Source organism: Macaca thibetana, chromosome 14 (genome assembly GCF_024542745.1).
Source record: "Macaca thibetana thibetana isolate TM-01 chromosome 14, ASM2454274v1, whole genome shotgun sequence".
NCBI classification, from domain to species: Eukaryota; Metazoa; Chordata; class Mammalia; order Primates; family Cercopithecidae; genus Macaca; species Macaca thibetana.
The window spans coordinates 80,302,121-80,319,313 of record NC_065591.1 but is presented as its reverse complement, the minus strand read 5'-3'; the positions used below and the strand labels follow the sequence as shown (position 1 = coordinate 80,319,313).

At 36.1% G+C, this 17,193-nt stretch overlaps 1 protein-coding gene across 4 annotated transcripts in view; it reads left to right on the top strand.

Annotated features, from left to right (window-relative positions):
* GRM5 (glutamate metabotropic receptor 5) overlaps window positions 1–17,193 on the top strand; it is a 573,672-nt gene that overhangs the window by 484,493 nt on the left and 71,986 nt on the right. For all 4 annotated transcript variants that reach the window (XM_050755524.1, XM_050755521.1, XM_050755522.1 and 1 more), the window contains exon 7: window positions 1,334–1,460. In XM_050755524.1, coding sequence (XP_050611481.1) covers window positions 1,334–1,460 — 127 coding nt within the window. The remainder of the gene's footprint in view (window positions 1–1,333; window positions 1,461–17,193) is intronic.

Here is a 17,193-nt window from a genome sequence, read left to right as displayed (position 1 = left end):
AGCATTTATAAGCATGAGCATTTGAAGTTCAACATACATTGTTTGATCCCTCATTTACCCTAACATGCTATGTGAGCTAACTCAACTTCAGTTTTCTCCCCTAAGAAAATGAAAAAAATAAACCAGCCACTTCATACAGAGCTGTTCTAATGCTTTAATGGGATAACAGTATGGGACAAGTACTAAAGAGCCTGGAAATAGTCGATATTATTATGAAGAATACTTTAATCAGGTCTAAGGAGCAATTTTGCCTCACTTATTTACTTACTTTAGGGAAAATCTATTTTAGGCCCTTTTTCCATTATTCCCTGCTTGTATTGTTGTAGTTTTAAGAGTCAGTAGAAGAAATACTACAAAAATGTAAAAAACAGTTGTCAGCTTACAATTATATTTGGTATCTAGCTGATGTTATTATCAAAGGTCATTACTAGAGTCAGACTAGAAATATAAAGTGTAATTATTACTGTGTCTGGTCATTGCTGAATATTAACCACGGTTTTAATGATTTAAAAGAACATTTAATGAATGCTGTCTATTCCAGAGAGGATTTTCATGCACCAATGGTGGGGAAGAAAAGGTACATCTATTTCAAAAGAATAACATCTGTGACTCTTTCACCTGTTAAATTATTTCAATTATTTTCCATTACCTTAAAAAAGTCAAATAGATTAAGAGCTATATAATAGTCTGAATGACCTCATCTACCTTCAAACAAATCAAAGCTACCAAAATAGGAAAGAATGGGCTGAATTGTTGAATCAGACTTTTAGTAGAAAGAGATCAAGAGATCATCTCCAGGAAAATCTTAATCTTTTGCTTTCTTCTACCCAATACAAATTCCTAATTATATTTATCAATATGGATAGATTTTAGAAGATTAGGAAATATACAATGTTTTTTGCTCACAATTATTCAACTAATGGGGGGAAGGAAGCTAAGGTAAATCCAGAGAGCAGCAGTTCTTAACTTGAGGAAAGGAGAAGTAGAGCAGATCCTGGGGTGAATTCAGTTATGCGTATGTACATATGAGCACAAGCACAGGAACTTAATTAAATACAGGTTTCCAAGGCTAATTATCCAAAGACTTGCATTTAATTTAATGCCTTATCCTGCTACCAGCTAACTTTATGATGTTGGACTTGTTTAAACTCGGCCTTACTTTCTTTAATTATAAAAAAAAAAAGAATATTAAAAATTATACTGCTTATCTGATAACATTTAAAATAATGTATGCGAAAGGCCTTTCTGCTTTGCAAAACAGCACATTGGAATATAGAATTGTTGGATTTTTATCTATGCAAAAAAATATCTAAATTTCAAATATTTGCCTTAGGTGATCCGAAAGGGAGAAGTCAGCTGTTGTTGGACCTGTACACCTTGTAAGGAGAATGAGTATGTCTTTGATGAGTATACATGCAAGGCATGCCAGCTGGGGTCTTGGCCCACTGATGATCTCACAGGTAATCTGTCACAATCTCACCACATATACATAAACTGAAAAAAGATGCAGATGTGGGAGAGGGGGGTCACATCCCCAAGTATTACTCATCTTGGGTAGTCTTATTTATGGAACAAATAATTTCCTTGGGAACATAAGCTTCCCAAAGGTTGAGCTACTTTTTAAAATCCTCAAATCTCTGGGAGAGATGTGCCTATACGTCCGTCTTCACTCCAAAATTAGATCAGAATTCCTAGCTTGTCTACTGGGCATTCTTCCCTCATCCCCAGGACATTCCCAGAAGTTCCTAAATAGGGTCCCAATTATATGTGTATTTTAGGTGAAGAGAAGGAAGTTTTAGCCAGGAAGTGATGAAAATATGTCATGACATATCCAAGAACAAAAAGGTTGCACTGAATTGGGCAGAATGTCATCTAAAGTTCTTTTCTTCTCTTGTTTTTATTAATTGAAATCAGGTGTCTCCAACTAATAAGTTTTCAAGTATTGTTGGTACAGGGCAAGACTTGATTTTACTTGTTTATTGTTTTACTTTTTTGTTTTGTTTTGGCTTTTGGTTCCTTCTGCCAACAGATGTTAAAGACTATGTCATAGGCCGGGCGCGGTGGCTCAAGCCTGTAATCCCAGCACTTTGGGAGGCCGAGACGGGCGGATCACAAGGTCAGGAGATGGAGACCATCCTGGCTAACACGGCGAAACCCCGTCTCTACTAAAAACACAAAAAATTAGCCGGGCGAGGTGGCGGCGCCTGTGGTCCCAGCTACTCGGGAGGCTGAGCCAGGAGAATGGCGTGAACCCGGGAGGCGGAGCTTGCAGTGAGCTGAGATCTGGCCACTGCACTCCAGCCTGGGCGACAGAGCGAGACTCCGTCTCAAAAAAAAAAAAAAAAAAAAAAAAAAAAAAAAAAAAAAGACTATGTCATCGTGTACTCCAGTCTATATTTCATAGTCTTTTCTAATTTTTATAATATATAAACAGAATATGATTCCTTTCATACTGTCTTCCAATTTTTCTTCAATAAACATTTATTAAATGCACTCATGCTTATTTGCCTACCACTAAAATAAAAATATAGAAATAAAAATACTACCTCTTTCTTAATGAAGTTCACAGATTAATAAAGGAGGCAAAAAATTAAAAATATGATTACAATATAATAAGAGGACATAGATTTATAGACATGGGAGCATGAGGAGGGCACCCATAAACTGAGTATGCAAGAAAAAGAGCAAAAAAGCCTTGCAGGCAGAGAGCCCCCCATGTGGTATGTCAGGTTGTCTAGTGGTTTTAGAATTCAGTTGGATTTAGCACAAAACTTCTAGAGGCTAGAAGATCATAAGGTCATCAGTGTTAGACTCCATCCCTCCCAGGACAAATGATTTTATTCATAGTAGTTGTATTCACTTATTTCAAAAGTCTGGTTATTAAAAATTCCATCATCCTGGGTCTTTCAAGACAGCTCACCATTTTTTGGTGATTGGTATGTATACAGAAGACTTTTTCTTTTCTCAAAAAAAAAAAAAAAAAAATCCGATTTAATAAAACATCCAAGTGCCTTTTGATCGCATTTGAATCTTCTTTTTGCCATTACACTATGAGCTTTCTGATGTTCTTATTCATCCTGTTTTCCCCAGAGCTGACTCAGTGCTAAACACAAAGCCTTCAATAAATTTTGTTGAATAGATGATCTATCGTGTGCCTGTGTGCAAACACACAGTAAAAATGCCAAAAAGAAAAAAAAAAAAAAATTCTGTGATTGGTTTTCTTGAAGAAGGGTGAGGAGCAATATTCCTATCTTTTCTTTATACTATTTATTTACATGTTTTTCTACTTTTAAACTAGATTATGGTGAAAATGAAAAACTGTCTTGCAACGTCAACTAATTTGCATGGCTAAGCACCTTGTAAATGAATATGTAGATGTAACTTTTTGTCTCATGTTCTGTAAGACCATGATATTGAGAATGAACACAGTCTGTTCTTTCATTATTTCAGCAGATAAATATTTTATTATTACTGTTTTCATTATAATAATAGATACTTGAGAAATTGAGGTAAAAAAACAGCAATGCTTCCTGTGTCACTTGTTCCCTATATTCTAGTCCTTAAACATCTTACCATCTTGTGGGGAAAGAGACATAAAACAACACATGCACATGGCTAGTCAGCTCTTTGTTTGCTAATGGGCTATTTGTGTGCCTCATTGACTAATTGTATATGAAGTCAAAGAACAGGAATAAAAACATGGAAATATCAGAGAGGTCATAATTTAAATTTGTGGTCATATAATTTCTTTCTGAAGAAGTAAAAATTAACTGAGACCTAAATGATAAATATAAATATTTAGCAAATAATAACTAAGAAGAGATTAAGTCTGGGGTAACAGCACATGTGAATGTCTGTATATGAGTAAACAAGTAGGAGAACAGTGTCAGAAGAGGTCAAAAAAGTAGCAGGGGCAAGAACCTATGCAGCCTAGGAGAACATGTTCAGGGTTTGAGTGTTTTATTATTAAGACAATGAGACATCACAGCAGGAATTTTAGTATAAGAAAAAATACATTATTATAAATATATTTTAAAAATATTATTCTGGTTACTGTTACCAAGAATAATTTGGGAAGGGTTAGAAAGTGGAAACAGGAAGACAAGTTGGGTAGTTGCAGACAAGAATTCTTAATGTCTAAATAGTGCATTGGAAGATTTGAGATATGCTTTTGGGTAAAATCAACAAGACATACAGATTAATTTCATGCTGAAGGTGTTAAGGAAGTTGCCAAATTTTCTTTTTTGGAGGCTAAAAAAATAGATTATTTCATAAAGATCAAAACTTTAGTTACAGAAAATATCAGACATGTCTTTGAGATTTTCAAGTGCTAATTGATTAATTTAACAAATTTAGGCCTTAGCTTGTGCCAGAAAATGTAATTTGGATTGGGAATACAAAGATTTAGTCTAAGTTCCTAAGAAATTTATAATCTTGCAAAAGAAAAGCATGTAACCAGGTAATAACAGTGTTCTTGGTGCTGTAGGTGAGGAGTAAACAAAGTATTTTGGAAGGGCGGGGGTGCCAAACTAACCCTGGAGAATCTGGGAAAGTTTAATCTTGAAACATGAGTTGAAGCTCACTTTACAAAAAAAAAAAAAAAAAAAAGTGAAGAAGATATACTGTGTGTTGTCTCAAAAATGTCCTTCTACAGTGTAAAGACAAATCCAAATCCTTGCATTGTTAATTCCATCTCATCCCTCTTTCCAATCAACTTTCTTGAGTAATAAATCTTTCTTTTATCTTCCTCACTCTTGATTTATCAAAGCAATTTGCCTCCTACCCTTACCATGCTATCATAAATATTTCAGCTGAAGATGTCTGTAGTCACCACATGGCCAAACTAATAGTCCCCTGTCAGTCCTTATTTTACAAACATTTCTGTTCAATTTAATGGGCTTGATGCTGCACAGTCTCCTGAAGTTTTCTCCTCTGCCAGCCCTATAATAACACAAGTTTCTCTTACCTACCTAAACACCACTTCTGGGTGTTTTTGTTTTTGTTGCTGTTGCCTCTTCCACTTAATCTAGATAATAAAATATTGAAGTTTCCCAGGGTTTCGTCACTAGCTTATTGTGTTTTCCCCCTACACGGTCTCTCCAAATAATGTCATCTACTTTGATGGTTTTAATTATTACCTGCATGCTGTCAATTCCCAGTAGTACAGCTCACCCTGTGTTCTTTTCCTGAGTTTGAGGATCATGAATCTAACTGCTCACTGGATTAGTCCTCACTAACATGGTTAGTCCTCACTTATTTCAGTTCAGTGTATCCAAACCTTATCATTTCACCATTGTGCCCCTTTACTAATTAACTGTAAACTTGCTTTTCTATTCCCTGGGTGGATATGGCCACCCATATCCAGTTACTTATCTACCCTAATGGTTTGAATTGCTAAATATTCCTAACCACCTTTCCTCCTCTCCTAGTACAACTCTTCACTCAACTAGGTTCTCATCATCTCATATTTAAATATTGCAGTAACTTTCCAATTTATTTCCTTGTCCCTAGATTTATGACACATGCCTGTTAATCCACTTTTGGTCTTGCTATTTTTTTCAGGGAGAATTCCGATCTTTTTTTAATGGCAGGAATTGCAGTGTTTATTATTTTGAGACAATTGTTGCAGACATATTTAAAATTTTCTAAGCAAGGTGCTTTTAACAACAAAAATTTTTAAAGTTGGAAAGAGCCAATAACTTGGATCACAGCTGACACAGAATTCCCAATTAAAGTGGATTCCATTATCTCCCTAGATTTTGCAAACAATACTTTGTCTAACACTTCTTTAAAACAACAAAGGAGACAGCAAGCTGAAATTTTTTTCCAAGCACACAGGAAATGGTGTCATCACACTACTTGAAGAAGGTGCTGAAGGGAGAAGATGATCTTGCTATTGAATATTGTATCCAAAATACAGATCTGTCTTTTTTTGTTTCCTTGCTGGTATAGGAGAAAGTAATTATCTTTTCTTCCCAGCCTAGGTTTATGGATGAAGTCCTTGGAACAAGACACAAACTAACAAGAGAAAAGCACATACATTTATTTAATATAAGTTTTACATAGGGAAAGGAAAACAAAGAAACAGGAAAACTTGTGTATTTTTATGCTAGGTTTGATAGAGAAGTGGTAAGTCATTGGGGAGTATGATTGGATTATAAAAGCATGATCTAATGATAGTTAGCTGGGGAGAACTCAGCTATTCCTGTTTGTTCAGATTGCTGTCAGTGACCTTGCATTTTTAGAGATATACAGATGTTCACTTCCTCTGGGTACAGAGAGAGCACCTGTCAAATGAGAGTTTTATGACCTGCTTCAGGAGAGAACGTTGGGGGGAAGGTGAGAGTTACCTTCCTGTTTCTGCTGTTTTCTCAAATGCCAAGGTGCCATACTTTGGGGTAGTGTGTCCTGAATCCCATCACTCAAAACTTACCACTGGTTTTATAACTCTGTATGGTATATTCCAAGCTTTCAACATGAAATACAAAATGTCCTCTCTTTCCCAGCCTCCTATATCTTTCTAGTTTCAATCACCACTGCTTTCCATCTTTCATTTTATATTCTGTTGTCAAAGACTGTTCATAATTCTCATCCACAGAGAATGCTATTTTATTCCTCCCTATCTGTATATATATATTGTCTTCTCCACCTGGAATGTGCTTACCCCTCTTTCTTTACTTGAGTAACTTCCACTTACCCTCCCTTACTCTGCTCATGTGTTATTTTCTCTGTGAAGCCTTCTTTGATACACGTAGACTGCTAAGTTTCCTCTTCTGTATTTCTAAAACAAATGCTGCTTCCCCCTTTAAATCACTTTGCAAACTAGATTTTAATGATCTGTATATATATCTGCCACTCCTACTGAAATGTTAGTCTCTCATGGACATAGCTGTCTCTTAAACATATTTGTAATCTCAGCACCTAATACAATGCCTGACATAGAGTAAGCTTTCAGTAAATACGTGTCAACCTCCAGTAAAATGATGGAGAGTGTTACAAATGAAGATTAAAGTAGGTATTAAGGCCAGCCTGTGAGTAAAGCCTTTAACAAGTTGGGAATTTATCCTATAGACAGTGTGGGGCTAGTGGAGGTTTTCAAACAGAAGAATAAAATGATTTGTCTCTGGCTAGATACATACATGTGAGTGTGTGTATGTGTTGGTGGGGGTCTGGGTGGGGGACAAATGCCAAACCTAGAAAAGTCTTTGCGTTGATATTATGTGAAGTTTAACCTTTAACTGGAATCTGCAGCACTTTTCCAAAGAGCCTATAGCTGTGTGCAAGCCCACCTCAGTGACTCTGATTCAAAGTAACACATCACTCGGAATTGCTAGCTAGAATGTCCTGATGGCTTCAGCTATTCCAAAGCCTGCCACAGAAAAGCTCGGGGCTAGCTTTAGGAAACACTGCAAGCCTTTCTTCTATGCACTTGGCTTATAGTTACCTTACTTCAACCTAGAATGTGACAGCTCAAGTTACCTTTGGGTCAGTGCCTTCATTGTGATAACAACAATCAGTACATATATAATGCTTTCTATGTGACAGGAACTGTTTGCAGCATCTTGGAAATGTTATTTCATTTTATGCCAACATAATCCTATAAGATTATTAGCATGGCTAAGAGATCTCCCGTAAGATTATTAGCATGGCTAAGAAATCTGAGCCCACCTGGAATTAAACAATTGTTCAGAAAACAAAGTAGCAATCAACTGACATTAATGTCTACCTATATATTTAGCCATATACTATTTGTATGTGTATATTTTTTTTCATAGAAAAATATCCTAAATGAAGGCTACCTAATGTTAAGATGTTTACAGGTGGTAGGATTACAAGTTCCTTTTTTAACACATAAATACATGTGAGTGTGTGTGTGTGTGTGTGTGTGTAAACATGTATGCAGAGTGTTGAATATTATGAGAATGTATCATCATCAATAAAGTCATTAAAATGTTGTAAGTCAGCCATATTCTCAATAGCAGTCATAAATTCTTAGGAACCAGTAACCAGGAATTAGGTAGAGAAATAAAGACAATCTGGTATGAGAACCAAGAAGACATGAAAGAAATGAGAAATAAATGGAGGATGAGGTCAGAACATAGGCCATGTCCCCAATTCAACTTATTTTCATTGAGGACAGCAAGCAGTTATTCTTTGTCTTATAATTAACAGGTACCTATGCTAGCAGTGAATAGGATAAAGAGGATCCCTGCCCTCGTGGAGATTACTTTCCCAAATATTGACAAGTAATAATAATAAGATACTGAGTATTGACAACAGAGAAGACCAGAATGGTGTGAGAGCCCATAACAATAAAAGCTAACTTAGGTGATATTTAAAATTGCCTCTTCAATGAATTGTGGGGGTGCAAAAATTGGAGTAATGATGGGAGCTGGCCAAACTAAAATGAAAGAGAAGAGTGTTGTGGACACAGAACATAGGAACTAAGATGGAACTGACACTATAAGGGAGAAATGAGACAAGAAAGCAAAGGCCACCTTTTGGAGAGCCTTGGAAACTATGGTAAATATTTTAAAGTTTATCTTAAGGGAAATTGTAAAACATTTATTCATCCATTCAGTCATCTAGTCATTCATTCAATAAATGTATATCCAGCACTTTCACTGTTCCAGGTGCAGGGGAGGAAATATATATATTTCCCTCTACCAGTCTTAGGTTCATTGGCTGGGGCCCCTGTAACTAAAGACAGATTAACAAAAGAAAAGCATATGTATTTATTTAATACAAGTTTTATGTAACACTGGAGCCTTCATAAGGACCTGAAGAAGCAGTTAAACCTGGCTGTTTCTATGCTAGGTTTGATGTAAAATGAAGAGTTGTAGAGAAAGGAGATAGGACAAAGGACATGAGTAAACTCAGGTAAACTTAGCAAGGCCTGTTCCTTCAGATTCCTCTGAGATAAGGATGCTCCTTTGCTCCAGGTCTAAGGAGGGCACCTCTCATGTGAGGGTCTTATGACCTGCCTCAGGGGTGTAGGATGTGAGAAGGACATAAAGTCTTTCCACACCTGCTGTTTCTCAAACTCCTTCAGCTTAAAATATTCAATATGCCAAAGTGCCATATTTTGGAGTTGAGTGTTGTGAACCCCATCTCAGGCAATGTTCTAAATGCTGAAAATATTTCTATGAACAAAACTGATAAAACTATCTGGTCTTATAATGTTTACATTCCAGTGGAGAGAATAGTTTTAAGCAAGGTGATTATCTCCAGGAATATTCAAAAATTAAATATGAAAGAAACTGTGCTGGGTGCGGTGGTTCATGCCTATAATCCCAACACTTTGGGAGGCTGCATTGGGTGGATTACCTGAGGTCAGGAGTTCGAGACCATCCTGGCCAACATGGCAAAACCTTGTCTCTACTTAAAATACAAAAAATTAGCCAGCCACGGTGGTGCACACCTGTAATCCCAGCTACTCAGGTGGCTGCGGCAGGAGAATCGCTTGAAGCTGGGAAACCTGGGAGGCAGAGGTTGCAGTGAGTGGAGATCACACTACTGCACTCCAGACTGGGCGACAGAGGGAGACTCCATCTCAGAAAAAAGAAAAGAAAAGAAAAGAAAAGAAAAGAAAAGAAAAGAAAAGAAAATGCAATTATGATGGAGTGCTTTATAATATTATTTACATAGTCACAATGTGAAGAGTAGATATTGTATAAAAACATGAAAAGGAAGGATACAGATTTCAGAATAGCAGTATCATCTGGTAAGAGAAGAAAGGGAGTTAGATGGGAGTTACAAAACAGGTTTTAATTATAGCTTGTGTGTGTGTGTGTGTGTGTGTGTGTAATTTGAAACATATATGACAAAATATTAACTTTTTTAATATAGACTTTATTTGTACCATACCATTTATACTTTTCTCAGCATATTTAAAAATCTTATAATTTAAATGATTCCATACTATTTGAGCTATTCAAATATTTAACACTAAAAGATAAGATTTTAAAACAGAAGACTAAGTTGGGAATTATAAAAAGAGGATAAGAGTAAGGAAATTTTGCAAAAATCAATGTGAATCTACCAGTGGTTTGGATAAGGACAATGTAGTGTGAATCAAAAGCAACAAAGATTTGATTAGGAATTAAAATCAATAGAACAAGGTAATTAGTTCTCTGAGAAAAGTGTGGTCTGGTTTGAGAAAGAAAGGAGAAAAAGTAGTGAAAGGCAACAATTTGAGCTAGACATTCAGAGAATTATCTAAAAAGCCTTTGCCAAGACGCTTTTTCTGGGACACCATTCCCTGCCACATATCTGCAAAAATTGTCCTAGAAAGAATCTCTAATTTATTTTTTATCAAAGAATTTAGGAGGAGATATAAGTAGTAAGAGCTCTAAAGATCTTAGGTCCCCAGTCCAAAGCCACAGAAACACTTCCAGGTGGGACTTACCAGATGCTGCCAACCTTCCAATAAACTAAGTAAAAGGAAAGAGCAAAAATATTGTGTCTTTCAAGAAGTAACCAGGTGGGAAGCCTTATGACAGGAAGTTAGCATTATCTCCTGCTTTTCAATCATAAAAGAAATATATCTTACGTAAGTTCAAAGCTGTAAAACGCTTCCATTTTATTCCTTCCAAGGCAATACGTGTCAACAGCTTAATGTCAATAGGGACATTCTCTAGGAAGTTCCTTTGGTTCCCTGAGTTACCTAATTGCTTTGGAGGTTGGAACATTTGTCTCTTCACTTAAGAGGAAAAAAGCCACAGAGTTACACAAAGAGATGTTGGTGAGAATAAAGAAGGGAGCAGAGGATGAACTCCAAGAGGTGAAACCACTGGCAGGTTTTATAACTCCCGCATTTGAATTGCTCTCTTTTTACAAATGTGCATTTCATTTGTATTCCTCAACTTGTCCTACTTTTCTTGGGACTTTTTTTTTTAACCTTTTAATAAATAAGCACATTAAATAAAAACATGGGGAGGATTACTTTTCATTTCCAATTATTATAACTATCTTAAGCGTTATCTTTTTGAATCCTTTAAGGTAGATATTATTATTCTACAGTTGAATGAAACAAAACTCAGGAACATTCTATACATGGACAAGATCACAAAATTGGTGGAAAAGAAATCCCAGGTGCTATGATTCTGGGATTTTTATGCTATACTACCTGTCTCCCTCCACAATCACATTTTAGAGCCCCGTATTTTCAGAAAATTATAGAAGGGAAAAAAAATCAGCTTCAAGCTGGTCCCATGTTAATTATCTCCAGGCTGCTCTAATATTTTTTATTCCAAATGTACTTAAAATGTGCTGGCTATTTGACTATTATAATTAAACTTAGATGAGGAAAGGAGGGAATTAAATATTATTTGTTTCTGATTCTTTAGGGGAAATTTCTTATGAGTTTAGATGAGAAACAAGTTTAGTTTATTATTACAATTGTAATAAATAGTTCTTGTTAATTGAAACTGGAATAAGCTTTCAGAATTCTGCTATCTAGCTTCTTGGTTTCTAGGTTAGACAGTAATCTGAACAGGAGCATATACTATACAGCTGGCTATCTATCATTCATAATTCATTCAGCAAAAGATATTTTATCAGGTTCCTACTCTTTTTTTTTTAACACTGTGCTAAGTTCTGATGATACAAATATAAATGGAAGATACCTAACCTTAAATAATTGCATTAAATTATACATATAATACATACAATAATTAAACCACATACCAAATGCAGTGGTGGCAAAAAGGATGAAATTATTCATTAGCAAATATTTGAGTTCCAACTAGGTGCCAAACATAGCACTAGATCCGGTACTGGGCACACAGTAGTGATTGAGCCCCAGTTCCTACTCTCAAGTATCCCAGCGCTTAGACCAGAGACACATGCAAAATAAAGAGGCAGTTTCAGTATATTAAGTATCCCTGCCATAGCATAGGAATCAATTTAATGTTTGTATAATGAAGGAATAAAAGACAGGGGAGGAAATGCAGAAATGAATGAAGGAAGGAAAGAAAGTGCTAGGATGGAGTAAATGTTGATGAGAGGAAATTAACCGGGTCTTGGAAGTTCAGAGGTAGCTTCTGGGTGGAAAGGGAATTTATGTATGTGAAAACAAGATGCTAACCAGGTAAAACCGAAATGAATTTTCAGGCAGAAAAAAAGACCATAAGGAATGATACATGGCATATCTAAGGAATGTGTGTGTGTCTCAAAATACTTTTTCCAATATAATATTCAGAGCAAGTACACCACCATTTCACGGTCGCTTTTTCATCAAAGCCTCTATTATGGGAATAACCTTTCCTAAATACTAAACATAATGGTGATCAGCTGTAAAAGAAAGTGACTGTTTTGTTTAACAATAGAATTCCCAGGTCTCTAAGCACTTTTTAGGTTTCCCTAGATAAGTTCACTACATTACACACTCAACAGTACAATCTAAGGAAGTCGAATTTATGGCAAATGTAGTATAACAAAGTACAGCTGAGAATTTGGCCTGCATACAATACCAATCTGCAACAATTCATCTTTATTTTCTTCTAAGAGTGTAGTGGTTTAAATCAAAAAGTATTGGAGTCAAACATGCCCATGTTCAAATTCACACTCCACCAGTGACTCATTGTGCGACTTAAAGCACAGAAATTTTTATCTGTGAGTGTCAGCTTTCTCTTCCATAAAATCGAGATAACAGTAGTAACTAGTTCATAAGATTATTAGAGCAATCTTATAGCATACAAATAGTTTAGTGCCCATTAACTGTTCAAGAATACTATTATCACTCCACTGTTAATAAAGTTATTAAAATATAGTAATGAAAAATGAATAGAGAGATAGATGGATTGGTTTAAGAATGAATGAACAAGAAAATTTGGGGAAAGTTTTAACCTGTGTTTATTTATTTAAATTTATTGATTTATTTATTGAGACAGAGTCTTGCTCTGTCACCCAGGCTGGAGTGCAGTGGCGCAGTCTCAGCTCACTGCAATCTCCACCTCCCAGGTTGAAACAATTCTCCAGCCTCAGCCTCCCAAGTGGCTGTGACTACAGGCGACTGCCACCACGCCAGCTAATTTTTTGTTTTTTGTTTTTTTGGTTTTTTTGAGACAGAGTCTCGCTCTGTCTCCCAGGCTGGAGTGCAGTGGCCGGATCTCCGCTCACTGCAAGCTCCGCCTCCCGGGTTCACGCCATTCTCCTGCCTCAGCCTCCCGAGTAGCTGGGACTACAGGCTCCCGCCACATCGCCCGGCTAGTTTTTTGTATTTTTTAGTAGAGACGGGGTTTCACCGTGTTAGCCAGGATGGTCTCGATCTCCTGACCTCGTGATCTACGCGTCTCAGCCTCCCAAAGTGCTGGGATTACAGGTTTGAGCCACCGCGCCCTGCCTTTAATTTTTTGTATTTTTAGTAGAGACGGGGTTTCACCATATTAGGCCACCTCGGCCTCCCAAAGTGCTGGGATTACAAGCGTGAGCCACTGCGCCCAGCCTAACATGTGTTTATTAAATGTCTTCTACATTTGAAAGTAAGATCCTTTTAAGTCAGTGACTGTCTAGCCCAGTGAATGGCAGAGAGTAGGCAATTTTTATTTGTTGAACTAAGCTTACTGTTATAAACATCTCTTTTAACTTCACTTAGATTAGCTTATTAGCCCTTCTGATTCTAAATGAATAAATTATAGAAGTTTAATGGTGACTTGGAAATCCCAGAAAGCCATAAGCTGTGACAACACTAAACGGCACCTGCCATTTGTTTTTTTATCTTATCATTGTCCCTGATAAAAAAGGTTTCTAGTTTCACTGATCACTTCATTATACACTTTTGATATTTTCCTCCACTGGCAAAATTAAAAATAAAAAAATTAACCTTCCCAAAAAGAATCTAGCATCTATTGCCACTGATATTTTTACATTTATGTGTTTTAAATAAAATGAAGGCTATTGTGTTGGAGTGCTCCAGAGCTCAGTCTTGATTTTCTTTTCTGTCTACACTTGCTTCATTGGTGATCACATCCAGTTTTATTCATGCCATTAAATATCATCTATACAATAAACATTTTGATGTTAAGTATCTTGTCCAGATCTCTCACCTAATCTCCAGACTTAAATATTCCATTGCCTAATTGACATATTGATTTGAATATCTAATAGATATCTTAAATTCTACACTTCCATCACTGAAATCCAGGTCTTTACCTTCTTGATCTCCCAGGCTGCTTTATCCTTACTATTACATTTCATCTGATGATAAACACATTCTTTCATTAGGTAAGACCAATAACTTTGGAGTTAATCTGTTGACGTCTTGCACATCCTTTAGTCAGTAAAGAAATCCCATTGGCTCCTCCTTCATATCGCAAATTCCACCACTTATCACTACCTCCAGTAACTGTGCCTAACAATCATCATTAATCATCTTCCTGCTGAAATAACCTCCTAACTTTTCTCCTTGATTCTACCTTTGCCCCTACTTACAGTCTCTCCTCTACATTCCAGGCAGAGATATCTTTTTAGAAAATAAGCCAAGTCATGTTACTCCATTGTATACGAATCTACACTGATTTCCCGTTTCATTCAAAGTAAAAGCCAAAGTACTTACAAATTCCTGTTTTGTATGACCTGGTCCTTTGTTATGTGTCTGACCTACTTTTCCCTTCACTTCATCTGGTCCTTCCTCCCAACACATTGGTCCTTTTGTTCTTCCATTTAAAGATCAGAAAGCCTCTTATCCCAGGGTAATTTCCCTAGCAGTTATCTGCCTGGAAGGCATCACTGCAGATAACCACATGACTATTACTCTTTCCTTCCTCAAGTCCTTGCTCAAATGTCTACCCTGAGCAACCTGTTTAATACTACCAACTAACACCCCTCGTATCCAGTTCTACCTCTTCTTTTCACTACCTTCTATATCACCTCATACTATTTTATATTGTTTATGTACTAATGTATTTTTGCTGAACATATACTGTTGATCCTTCAGCTAGGATATAAGCCAAAATACAGTAACTTTTGTATATTTTCCTCATTTGAGAATACAAAGCTCCTAGAACATAGTAGATATTCAACGAATATTCACTAAAGAAATGAATACAGGATGGAAGAAAGGAAAGAAATCCCCCATGTATTGAGTACCTGTCACCTATCAGTATAGGAAGTTTGTGTTATATCACCTAATTCTCCTGACACCTCAAAAAGGTTAGGATCCCTACTAGCTACCCATAAAAATTAAAATAATAAAAATAAACTTTAAAAAAGGTTGGAATCATGATTTCCATTTTACAGAAAACTGAGTTTGAAAATAGAAAATGTCCGTGCTCATGACCACTCACTAAGTAGCAGAGTAAGGCTCAGACCCTGTTCCATCTTTCTGTAAAACTAGTACTTTTTCCTTGAGATGCTGCTGCAGGAAATATGGAAGTGACTGTGAATCACTGGATTCTTTCTAACAGGATCTCTAAATTGCAGTGAAAAATTGTGTGCACTGTTTTTGTTTTCAAACAATAAGCTTGATAAAGTTGTTTCAGTTAACACTAAAAACAACAATGTTGTGTTTTGGTTCTTTTAAAATGAGACGCCAGGGCTTACACATTGATAAATTCTAAAATGCCTTCTTACTCTTCCAATTTCTCAGTGTTCATTAACTTCTAATAATTAATAATTTTTTTCCTACAAGATAAGTCAAAAAGACAGTGTATTTAAACTTGTAAATGCCACTGACTAAAGAAGAAAAAAAGTGCTGAAAGCCTCTCTCTTAATGGAACTTATCAAAACAGGTCCCAGAAAAGAACATAAACCAGTTTTCATCTCGCCAGAAACCACTCAATGAAAAATGTTCACCACGTTCTTCTTTACAATGATAAATTTGTGGTCTGACCAAAACAATGGCATTGTGGTCAAAAACCATTCTGATATGGCCAGACTGAAGACAATAATGTGGTTTCGTTGATTTCAGTTTTTGGTCAATGTAGCTTACCCAAAATAAATTACCACATTTTCCCCTTAGAACATAAAACATTATGATACAGTGCTAACTTCTGCATTATCTAACCTATTTGGAAAAATGTTTCATAAAGCATTGATATATTATATGAGTAAAACGAAGCAGATAAATTACTCCTATCTTGACACCTCTTAAAAATCACATTAATTGAAGTGATGAAAAATTCAAAGCATTATGGGCTGCCTTGTACTTACAATTTAAGACAACAGAATACCATTTACTTGGGGCAATATATACCTAAACAAGCTAGAAAGAGAAAATAGCCTGGCTTTTCCCCCAGAATAATATAGGATAATCTAATAAAACAGATAGGCACTTTAGCAGATGCTGAGTCACACCGTTTTGTGTATACACTTCCCCATTTCCTCTTTCTCTCACTTCATAATTATTATGCCACTGTTCAAGTTATTTTATATGGTCCTCACACTAATCCTTGAGAGGTAGGCAGATAGGTATTATCACTTCCCTCCTAGAGGTTTTTGCTGATTTCCCCTCTGAACTATCAGCAACAATTCCTAAAGACATTGTAATTCTCTTGTGATACATTACTATGCTGTAGCGTTTTTTCCTCTGCATATCTGATTTTTGATTTTGGCTGTTTCCTTTACATTCCCTCTGCTTTTCTCTATGTCTGTGTTTCTCTTTCTATGGTTCCTTTCAAATGCTCTTTAGTTCCAGTGGAAAATAGTTTCCTTAACTGAAAATAGATGAAATAATGGTCCCTATCTCATGAGAACCTTGTAGGTATTAAAGAAGGTAATAAGAATAAAGTGTTCAACACAATGCCTGGCAGAGTAAAGTCACAGAGCCTGAGCATTTGGTGAATACGTTATTTTAAAGGAACAAACAATTACCTTTCTATCACCATAGTGTGGACCAAGTGCTATGAATGGTGTAGGTGCTCAAGAGAGAAATGTAGCTGTGCTGTGTGAACAATGTTCGATCTCTTTAATGGGTGGGATGAGGCATAAATCTTTCCCCTTGTACACTTTTCTTACATGTGTGCACTTTGTCCCCATATTTTCTTTCTGTAATAAACATGAGCATTTGAGTTAGTTAAATGTATGCCCATAGCTCAATTGGAGAATACTTACAATATTATGATACTGAAAATTTAGGAACAAATAGGCTTGGGAAGAGAAAGGGGAGTTAAAATCTGTGGCAGAATATGCATACAATTTTGCAGACTTCCTTAGGAAAGGTAATGTAATTTGAGGTCTTAGAACAGTGCTAGT